The sequence below is a fragment of the Antedon bifida genome, chromosome 9, assembly GCF_963402885.1.
Source record: "Antedon bifida chromosome 9, ecAntBifi1.1, whole genome shotgun sequence".
Classification (NCBI taxonomy): Eukaryota; Metazoa; Echinodermata; class Crinoidea; order Comatulida; family Antedonidae; genus Antedon; species Antedon bifida.
In genome coordinates this window covers 1,413,477-1,425,222 of record NC_136234.1, presented here as the reverse complement: position 1 = coordinate 1,425,222, position 11,746 = coordinate 1,413,477, and the positions used below count along the sequence as shown (strand labels likewise).

At 33.0% G+C, this 11,746-nt stretch overlaps 2 protein-coding genes across 2 annotated transcripts; one reads left to right on the top strand and one right to left on the bottom strand.

The window, feature by feature from the left end:
• Positions 1–106: 106 nt before the first annotated feature.
• LOC144851644 (WD repeat-containing protein 74-like) lies at positions 107–4,684 on the top strand. Its single transcript, XM_078709207.1, has 9 exons — positions 107–173; positions 500–606; positions 757–942; positions 1,414–1,560; positions 1,751–1,852; positions 2,142–2,239; positions 2,873–3,071; positions 3,405–3,461; positions 3,571–4,684. The coding sequence occupies exons 1-9, from the start codon at positions 116–118 to the stop codon at positions 3,745–3,747; spliced, it is 1,131 nt and encodes a 376-aa protein (XP_078565333.1). The 5' UTR covers positions 107–115; the 3' UTR covers positions 3,748–4,684.
• On the bottom strand, positions 4,513–11,453 carry LOC144851643 (lysosomal proton-coupled steroid conjugate and bile acid symporter SLC46A3-like). Its single transcript, XM_078709206.1, has 7 exons — positions 11,287–11,453; positions 9,424–10,321; positions 8,487–8,741; positions 7,406–7,489; positions 5,284–5,440; positions 4,935–4,990; positions 4,513–4,651 (listed from the first exon to the last, which is right to left on the bottom strand). The coding sequence occupies exons 2-7, from the start codon at positions 10,265–10,267 to the stop codon at positions 4,569–4,571; spliced, it is 1,479 nt and encodes a 492-aa protein (XP_078565332.1). The 5' UTR covers positions 10,268–10,321; positions 11,287–11,453; the 3' UTR covers positions 4,513–4,568.
• Positions 11,454–11,746: the final 293 nt, after the last annotated feature.

Genomic DNA, 11,746 nt, shown 5'->3' with positions numbered 1-11,746 from the left:
ATTATTTATGAACAAACCATAAAAGTAGAATAAAACGTACAGACAGGAATAAGAAGGATGATGAATATTCTGCGTCAGTAGTGAGCCCTCTTTAGTTGATGTAGGATTAAACAAAATGGCAGCTTCCATGATAACGAACGTGTATGTCGGTTCTGGAACGGGTATTTTCAAAAGTATGCTTATTCACCGATTTTAATCGTATTTATTTATGATGTTAAGTTTTTAATGAATTAGTGAATTATTATATTTTGATCTAGACATAAATTAAGCCCAAAATCCGGTCCATTTTGCTTTTAAAAAGAAGCTAGCTAGGCTAGGTAGCCTAATATTAATTATAAAAGATAGGCCTGGCCAGGTCTATTATTATTCGGCCCTGCTGACTGGGTGCTGACAGCTTACTGCGTAGACGGTTCATCCCACTAGTTAGGGTCTAGCCAAGGCCTATCTATTACAAGTAACAAGCTAGAAAATGTTTTTTATCTTTTACTATCTATAATAGAGGTGGAAGTGGAGAAAAAAACGTCTACAAATTATTGTAATATAGAAAAGTTAAACAAAGATGAAGAAATTACATGTATGTGCTGGGCCAACCAGCAGCAAACACAGGTAAGACTACTAAGTACTATTATTTTATATACTAACTACTAGTAAATAGGCCTAGTTGCTCTTATAATTTATTTGACATTTTTAAATTTATATAATACAGTATAATATGACTATAATTGTCCTGAATTTATATTTAAAATTCTATTTCAGATCCATCTTGGTCTTCGAAACCAGACAGTGAAAACATTTGACACAGAAGAAAAATGTTTAAAGTCAAGTGAAGACTGTACAGGAGGAGATGGACCCCTGAAAGGCATTGGTGTCCATGGCGACAACATAATAACATGCTGTGAATCTGGAGTGTTGAAAGTGTGGGATAAGTTAAAACAGGAGACGGTACGGTTACTATTTTCAAGCTACAATGTTGAATTTAAAACACAATAGGGAGGTTTTGCAATGCTACGAATACGATAACGAAAATGTCACATCACACACAGCGGCGCTGTTTGAACTGTCGACCCACAGTATTTTTTTCTCTCCGTTCTCAATTTGATTTTTTACTTTTTGGTTTTATATGGTGGTTTATAGTGTTATTTATTATATTGTGTGCTCGGAGTTTACAGTAGTCTTATTAAATGATCATCTTTTCGTTGGATCAAGTTATTGCTTTATCAAGTCACGACATTTTTTACTAGCTTGAACTACTCGCTGTCTTGCAAGCTTAGTGCATACCTGGTGTGACGTATTTGTAGCATTGCGAAACCTTCTTTATAAATGAACCAATCTTCAATCATTGTTAAACAATTTACATCCTGATTTAGATTTTACACTGTAGAATATTTGACATTGTGTTTGTTTACATCGTAGAGAGCTGAAATAAATGTTGGTGAAAATGTTTATAAATTAAGACAGAATGCAGAGAAACCCCATATATTTGCAACAGGTGGAAAAGAGAATTGCCTCAAAATTTGGGACCTAAACAATCTAGAGGAACCATTATTTAAGGCCAAAAATGTAAGTGCCATACAGTAGGTCAGGTAAATATTTTATAATTAGACAAATACATAAATTTGATATTGGACAAATACATAAATTTAATATTATTAGTTTTTATTAATTGATTGATTGAAAAAAGATGGTCCTAAATTTAGTAACTCCAATATACCTACTGTTTTTTTCAGTATTGTTAGATTTTTTTTCTCAGGTAAAGAATGATTTTCTAGATTTACAAGTACCTATTTGGGTTACAGATGCGCAGTTCTTACCACAGTCCACAAAGGTTCTTACAGCAACAGGACATCATCAGGTAATGTACATTTAGCAGGTTGTGATTCCATTAGGGGGACACCTTTGGGATATAACAAAGTATCCCATTAATATAAGACAGGACATCATCAGGTAATGTACATTTAGCAGGTTGTGATTCCATTGTGGAATACCTTTGGGACCTAGCAAAATATCCACTTAATATATTGTGTCCTCTTAATAGAGTTGGCCATAGTGGTAAATCATATATTTCTTTTTGTCTCTGTAATATCCCAAACTGTAGTTTAGTTATAGGATAAACTAAAATAAAGAAATTATTTTTTCTACAGATTAGAATATATGATCCAGACTGTCAACGAAGACCTGTGTTTGATATGAATTACGATGAATATCCAATTACTGCAGTAGAAGTTTCATCTGATGGCCGGTTAGAAATATTTAAAACATTCAAACAAGAACTAGAAAAACAAGATAACAATTGTAATGGTATTAGAAAATTTAGAAGCTAAAATACCAAACACTACTGCATAGACAAAGATCTGCATAGTTTTCTTGCATAGTAACTCATTGTTTTGGGTTGGTGTTACCCTATCAGCAAATAGTATAGTAGCTTGTCAAGTCTCCATTGTGAAAATAGTGCCCCAGGGACATACACATGGCTCCTGCGCTTATATACAAAATAAACAGTTAAATACCGGCTGACTTCCAGAAAATGGGCTTGCATTTTTTTTCCATTAAATTTTTGTGAATATGATGGAGTAAGAGCAGTTTTCTGTTTGGGCTCATGTCTATTACTTGCTCCTGGCAAGATGAAATGTAAAACATACTTTTAAGAACTTTTGCCGAATAAATATTATTATTATTATTATTAACTATGTGACATTGAAGTGGCCTATTCAACAAAAACAATTTTGTTCAGGGGCAAAGTATATCATATGTATAATTATTATTTATTTATTAATAATATCATATGTATAATTATTATTTATTTATTATTAATATCATATGTATAATTATTATTTATTTATTATTAATATCATATGTATAATTATTATTTTAGGTCTGTCTTTGCTGGTAATACGCATGGAAGGATGGCGCATATTGATCTTAGAAACAAACAAATTTTGAAGGTATATTCAGGCTTCTCTGGCAGTATACGATGCATTGGTATTCACTCTACAGAACCATTGGTAGCTACGTGCGGACTGGATAGGTTTCTACGACTTCACAACATTCACACGGCTGAAGTCATTCATAAGGTAACTGCATAAGCAATCATTTTAAAATCCAGAAAAATTACATTAAAGCTCAGGTACAGGCATGAATTTTAAATATAATATCTGGTTAATTGTACATAAACCAAATATTTGTAACAGAAATCAAGACGATAAAACATGAATTTCCGTTAAAATGGTCAAATACAAAATTTGGCAAAATTCTGCTATAAAAACCAGGCATACTTTTTTTCAGTAGTTAGGTAGTTTAACCTAATGTAATAACATGTCTGGTGACTCCTTAGAAAGTTAAAAAAAGATGCATCATCAAAACAATCTACATCTATATAGTTATTTTGAGTTTATATTTTTGTTTAGGTATATCTTAAATCAAAATTGAACTGTCTGTTAATGAAATGCACAGAAGAATTTCAGGTAAGCTGTTTTTTCATATTGTAATAAAATGTCATTAGTTGGTTCAACATTTAATATATTTGATGTCTTGTGTGCAGAATATATGTGAAATATAAATTGGTTTTTTTAGGAGAACGAAAGCACTAAATCAAAAACAAATTCATCGATTGTTGAGAAGGGGAGTAAAGACGTTGACAGTGACGATGATGTTTGGGAGCAAATGGGAGATGTTGCGGAAGATTCACCAAAGAAAACAAAACGATCAAAAAATGTGAGAAAGAAAACTAAGAAGGCAAGAATAAAATGAATAAAATATTTTCATATTTTTTATTTTGTTCAATTTTATAAAATTGTTGTCATTAACAAGGGTTACCATGCATACAGAAGTCTGCAAAGAAGAAACAAATTAAAACATTAAATTTAAGCATTTATTCAAAATAATGAATGCAATAAATTGTACAAACACACTGTTACAGTGATTTATTTTTTTAAAACTGTTTCCCCCTATCTTGTAATGGTATCTTCCATCACTATTTACTGACCTTGGTATATTCTTTAGTATTATATGATTAATGCATGGAGGAATCCTCCATCATTGATGTAACACCTAATAATAATATAATATTTATGCATTGTGTAATTTATCTACATATTTGACCAGAGATGATTTGTAAACTTTTGACTGAATTTTCTTCTTTGAATACAAACTTTGATCTCTGAAACTCTGTCTATACTATCAAACTAGTTTGACAAAAAAAGTGTGATGTTCCCAAATATGATTGTGATATGCCCAAATATGATAGTGATGTGACATCATCATATCCATATATGGGCACATCACATTTTGTTGTCACATAGTTTTAGGCCTGATATTTGTGTGCCACAATACAGGTGTATGGTAGCCATGAAGGAATTAGGTTATTGGTCACTGTTGTTATTGACCATGCAAGTTCTTTAGTTCTTATAATCCTCCACGGGACCCTGTGCCCAGCCAGCTTGAATCACCATCCACTTTCACATCATCCAAGAATATCATATCTCAAACTCTTGCCTCCCAAGGCTAGACTACTCTGCCGTTCAGCTTATTTATGCTAAGAATATTAGTATTAAACGCATTGTTTATACTGTTCAACCTTCACTTGATTTCAAATCGTAGAGCTCCACCTCCTCATCAGAGTCAACATATGTTAACAGATTATCTGTTTGTTCTCCTAAATATTAAAGTAAAATGTTATTAATTTTAACTATGTTGTGGTGTCGTAGTTCAATATACCATCATCAGTGTTGTAACGCAGAGGCTTGAGGCCCCTGGTTTAGGAACTCTAAGTGGCCCTCCAGCGCTGGAGGCCTCGGATGTTTTTTTTATTTCTTTTTCGACATATTTCAATGCTCAGGAGCCCCCATAAGCTTGGGTTTAGCCAGTGAGCGCTCAAAAGCTGTTACGAAGGTTATGGGTGTATGGGGGTCACTGGTACGTCTTTTTTTAGTACTCACCATTTGAAATAACCTTTGGAAATAGTATCGTGTCTTCATAATCCCATTTGAAGTAACTGCAAATTTAAAAACATATTTCTGTAATAAAGATATATTGTCCCCCTAAAAAAGTTTGTATTTTTCAAATTTGCCATTTTAATGTCACACAATATTTATTCACTTGACCAAAAACTGGATCGAAAACAAAATTATTCACCTGAAAAAAAATGTAATTTAAAGCAAAAAAATACTTAAATTGGCTGTCAGACAATGGTTTTTGGTTAAAATTAAACGTATATTTTGTCCTTTTATCAGTAAAATAATTTACTACTAGTTTGATAGTGTATACGGAGCTTAATAATGAACTTACATTACTATACACATGATAATCCCAATTAATGCAGCTACGATGAGAAAAGAAAATCCAGGCATAAAGTCCAGTGTAGCAGGGTACAGGTTGTTGAATATGACAGACCCTATAAGATGACACATGGTCTCTAACAGGGAACCAAATGCAAACATTGCTCCTGTACATGCAAGATAAAAGAAAGAGTCATTTTAACCAAGGGTTTTGTTCTTATTTATACTATGTGGAGATTGTTTTTTTTTTATTTTTACACCATCGAACAACAAATACAGTACTCCACTATTACAGAGTGGGACACCCAGAGGCTTACTGTAGTATTCAGCGCTGTATTAGCCATAATCCTGGAACTGAGACTGACATTTAAACGGAGCATGTGTGGCCGTATTCACCAATCACACTTAAGTGAGATAGTTTTAAATATTAAGTATTTCACTTAAGTCAATAAATATTTAGGTATTTCCGTTAAATTGTATTCACTATAGAGATTTGTTTAATTTTAAGTGTTTCTCTTAGCCTACGTGTGAATGGTGAATACGGCCACTTGGGTTGGCAAGCCAGGATGTCAACCACCAAGCCACAGTACCCATACTGTTGGGCGGACGATCTACTTTGTTTATGTACTGTAACTTAGCATAAAAGTCAAATTAATTTGTTTTGGTCAGTCCCTGTGGACAATTGATTTTCACGCTTTATTTTTAGAATATTGATTTAATTACCAATATATTTAAAAAGTTGCAAACATAAAATATTAGATATCAGTGAAAGGAATTCACCTAGAGCGAATCAACAATGAGGTGACCTTGATTTATCAATACATATTGTATGTGTAGCATGGTGGGCTGTTCATTGAACTACAATACATAAACAGCATAAAGATCAAGTAAGTTAATCTCATGTTGAGAGCAATAAAAGATCGAACAATGCCTTACGGAATTTATGTAATGGATGATCAACTCACAACACAAGTTATTTTTCTCCCGTTCCAATTTATCGTCCTTATACAACGTAAACGGTTTTGATTTCCAAGGTTCATTACTTTTTTATTCGGGATTCATGTTTACTTAATCTTTGATAGTTTTCAATGAAGCTATCAAAGAGTATGTTTCCTACAGTAAGTGTCAATGTTGAATACAGCCACCGGATTTCAACATAAAAGATGACAGAATGGCTTAAATATAGTAAATGTATGTGACCATTTTTGTTTGTAGTATTTCATTGTAAAAAAACATTTAAACAACATTAAAATTCACTAATCCTTGTAACCCTGTGAAAACAGGAGCACGATGAGACAAGTGAGAATATAATAAGTTTCTGGCCAAAGGGTCTTTCACACCTGTTCCGGTACGGTTCCGTCAAATTAAACCGAACGTCAATGTTTCGCTTTCACGCGGTTATGCTTATATCGACACGAAAACAAAAATTGACATTCAATTCGCCAGACCGGAACAGGTGTGAAGGTGTAAACCGGAGTGTTGGTATGTAGGTATTTATACAAATATTTTAAATGCCATTTCTTATTTTGGATTCATTTAAAATTGTCATTGGTTTTCTTTCTTTCTTTCAAACCTATCCAACTCCACCATTGTATCATTCTTTTACCTTGACCTAAATCGTAGAATTCATTACCATGGCATATTCTCGGTTTGTTTCATTTGGAATTGCTAATCCCGATTTAAATATAAAAGAGAAAGTTTCTATTGTGTTCTGTATTCAAACATGAATACATAGATATTTCGACCTTGAATAAAATATATTAAGCTCTACATGGTGTAGAAATTGCTCAACCTAGTAGTTGGTAAGCCATACTTTAGATTTGGCCATTTGTAAAAGCTGAAAATTGTAATTTTTAATTTTATTTTCTCAATTTATTTTGTTTGCGAAAGGTGATGGGGTGTGTCGGGGGAGGCCCCTTGGTATACCCCTTACCTGGGGTGTGTTGGGGGAGGCCCCTTGCTATTGTGGGGGAGACCACTTGGTATACCCCTTACCTGGGGTAAGCTGGAGGAGGTGTGTTGGGGTAGGGAGGTCCCTTGGTAAACCCCTTACCTGAGGTGTGTTGGGGGAGGCCCATTGCTATACCCCTTACCTGGGGTGTGCTAGGGAGGCCCCTTGGTATACCCCTTACCCATTTCATCTGGCTCCACCAGCTTTGACCTGAGTGATCCTAAAACGGCACCTGCAATTCCAGCCAAGCTGCTCACAACCGGCACTTAAAAAAAACAAAACAAAGACATGTTAGTTAAGCTGTGTAGAATAAAACATATGCCCTATGCTGTGAATTAAGGGGATACTGTAGGTGTTATAATATAATAAAACATTTAGATACACATCTGTTGCCTCCTTCAAAGACTTTCACTATTAAAACTTGATTAAGCCATTCTGTTTCTGTTAAAATAAAATAAATTAAAAAAGGTTTTAAAAAACCTGACTTACAGACAATTCCCATTTACTATTTTGTTCTCTTTAAATTTTGTCTTTTCTAAAAAAAGATTCCAACATTTATGTTGAACCATAATATGTTTCAAATTGTGTCGGCATTATGTAATGTTAATCTAACAGTAGTTGTTGACATTTCACTCGTTATATTTCCCAAGGGGAATCACATAATACAAACAAAATGAGTATTGTATAAATAGGTTGCTAGATGTTTCAACAACCATATGTTTTATCTGGTGCTGCTGTATTTAAAAGTAGATACAGAATATATTTTAATGGAAATGGAGAACTCTCAAAAAAGTATGTGTAAAGAGTAAACATGAAATAAAAATTAAAAATATTATTTTAATTACTGCATAAAGAATTCTTTCATTCATTCATGTACACCTACATTTTATACAGTAGTAGTAGTAGTAGTAGGACACCTCTATACAAGAATGCTCCTATTAAGGGGACACTTTCCCATAAAAATAACAAAGCGGCAATATATGTTATAATACTATGGCCAACCAGGGGACATCCTTATTAAGGGATACATTGGTCCTGAAGATGTTTCCTTATTAGAGGTTCTACTGTATATCTTTTGCAAATAATGTCTTTTTATTTAATTCAGAACAGTTTTTCTTTCCAACTGTTTTAATGTATTGTTTAACTGGACCATTTTAAAGAAGAATAGCGCATTACTACTGAACATTCATCATCATAGCTGACCTGTATTTACAAGGGGTACCATAACGTATAAGGGGTACCATAATGGATTTGCCTCTTACCAAGCATCATGACAGCTGTTGACTTGGCCATCGCTATCATAATGTAACCAGACATGTTAGAAGCGAGGCCCACGATTGTCAAGTTAAAGTCGTTATCTTGCGTCCTCTGACTCTTAAAATGGAAGAGTAATGGCATTGTTATCAATAACGCTGCTGCCCTCGCGATGTTACGTAGAGCCATGTACACTGCGATAGTAAATGTAGACCAGCTCAGAGGAGTGTGTTTTGTATATAACACCGTCAGTTCCATGTCACCTAAAAAGTATTAAAAAGTTAACAAATTTATCAAATTTGAATTTCTTAAAATTTATGTGGTTTTACTGTGTAAAGGATCATGTCAAAGATTCAACTGCAGTTACTTCAGTAACTACATTACATTTCTGCAATAGTGTATGATTTTAGTTGGTTCAAATGTATAGAGCTTTATGCAGTTACTGTAACATGTGTATACCCCACCAAAAAAATAATAATAATTTGATATGGTTCCTTATTTACAATATATAAAGTTGGTGTGTAAACAGTAAATGAATATTTACTTATCTCCTCACACTAACAATAAGCAACACACAACAATAGTACAAGTAGGCCTACTGTATACAACCAGGCCTATATTACAACCAGCACAATCATGGATAATCATTGTAGCATAAAATATTGGCATTCTCATATGTTGAATGTTTTAATAAATCCCTGTTTGTGTTTTGGAATATGACCCAATTAGTACAACGTTACCTAGTTAACACAGAGGTCATTCATTCATTCTTTTCCAATATTTACTAATTCAATGGTGGAACAAGTGTGAATAATATCATACATATCGTGACAAAAGGATGATGGTTTGTTTACATTATTGACGAGGAAATTTGACAACAGGTGTGTAGAATCAATAGAGCATGGAGAAAGAACAAAAAGTAAGTGCGAAATGACCAATACAGACCGGAAAGCGCCAGCATGTGTAGCATAGCTATGACTTGCAACAGTAGTAACCATTTCCGTTTCTTGTTTTCTCGCTCCACGAAACAGACCGTGAAAGTCTTACGCATATTTTCTAAAACGCTGAATCCAAACCCAGACATCCAACCTCTTCGTTTGGCCATTGCATCTTCTAATTTTGACGATAGTCTCTGTTTTGTTGAAAGTGATTCAGGTAAAATGGCCATAACATATCCTACAGCGGTTAAATTTAATAAAAAACAACATGCGTACACTGCGGGTATGCTTATTTTTTGAGCGATTGACCCTGCTAATAATAATCCAATTGTTCCTCCTAAGAACACCATAGATTCTAACATACCAAACCGCTTTGTTCTGTTTGAACTATCGGTAATGTCTGTGATGTAGCTAACTAACGCTACCTGACACGTTCCCATGCCACCGCATATTCCTAAAGCAAAACTGCTTATTAACATATATCGAATTGGTAAGTCTGTATAAAAGGAGTTTATCATAAAATTTATTGATGCAACACAAGCACCGATTAATGGAAATGCAATAATAGTTCTACGACCAAATTTATCACTGGCTGCTCCTAAAATTGTGCACATTATGGCTCCAGGAATGTTCATAGCTAAGTTGAGTTTGAGGATCCAATGCGACGTCTTGGATTGTACCTGGTTCTCCAGTTGTGGATAATTACCGAGTTCCTCACATATGCTGTCATCGTGTTCTTCTAGGCAGACCTTGTGTAGAAGAAGGAGTTGCGTCACTGGAATCTGCATCATAAGACTGGTGATGAAGAGAAAGAGAACTGGTTCCACGGTCACTTGTCTACAACAACCCATTGTGTTCAAAGAGAATCAACGATGTACTGTTTCAGAGTTCCTTCAAGTGCAGTCCTTATGAAAGAAAATTAAATACATGTTTAATTTTTACTTGGGAAATTAAAATTTATCAAATAAAACAGTCAATACTATATTTTAAGATAACGTTTCTTACTGAGGGTAGGACAGGGCGTCAAAATCGCTTTGATTTCTCAGTGAGTATTAAAGGAAATGGTTGACCTTTTTACTTACAAGTGGTATATAAACAAAACTCTCATTATTCTGTATGGTGCTATTCATCAGGAATGTCTATTTATCCTTATACTTGAACTTTGGACAACGATTTGTCTATTTAAACTTCTTCAAATGATGTGGGTGGGCTAAAGTTTATAAAGGTTAGTTTGTTTTTGTTGCTAAGCTTTTTTAAACAACTGGCTATAAATTTTATAATAAAAAATAATATAATACCAGCATATATATAGAGTTATAGGCGATACACATTTAAAGTACTTGTTATGCCCAGAAATAAGAGATTTTAATTAAAAATATCATTCTAGATAATTTACTATTTTTTGTATTGTATATATTTAAATATATACAGTATAAATCCAATACTGGCAGCTACTGGCTATAAATATTATAATAAAAAATAAATATATACCAGCATTAGAGTTATAGGCGATATATACCATTAAAAGTACTTGTTATGCCCAGAAATGAGAGATTTAATTTAAATAATATCATTAAATATCATTCTAGATAATTTACTATTTTTTGTATTGTATGTATTTATTTAAAATATATATATACTTAATGTTCTATGCCTAATGTGTTTATATATATACCGTAATATGTAACATTAATAGTGGTTGGTTTGGAAATTATTAAATATAAATTTAATAATTTGTTAGATGTAAAATATAGTTGGTCTACATTGTAACATGTGAAATTGAATAATATAATTAAATTTTAAAAAAACCCTGAATTAACAAATACATTAGAATTGAATAATATTAATAACAAATAAAATAGATACCCACATTTAAGTGTCACAGTACTCAACCCACGCTATATGATACTCTTATTTTTAACAGCATCGTCGTGTTTATAAGGATAGCAACATAGCACCACAAAATGGACCTGCAGCAGAAATGTTCGGAACAATTTTAAGTCCCAAATTCACCGATAAAACATCCCTACTGGTTAAGTAACGTACTGTAAAAGTGTATAGAAAATAAATTTGCTGGTAATATTTTGTTGTCACGCCCCCAATACAATGACACTCTGCATGCATATGGAAAAGTTTGTGTGCCCTTGATGGGCTGTTCGATTATTGTATGGGGGATACTCAATATATTTATCATTATTTTTATTAAATTTATAACCGTAACTTATATAATTATTTATTTTATTTCAATAGAACAAATTGTTAACATGTCTGTTTTATGTTCTTTATACAAATATATGTTTATAAGGTTATTTACAAAATCTTTTTCATAC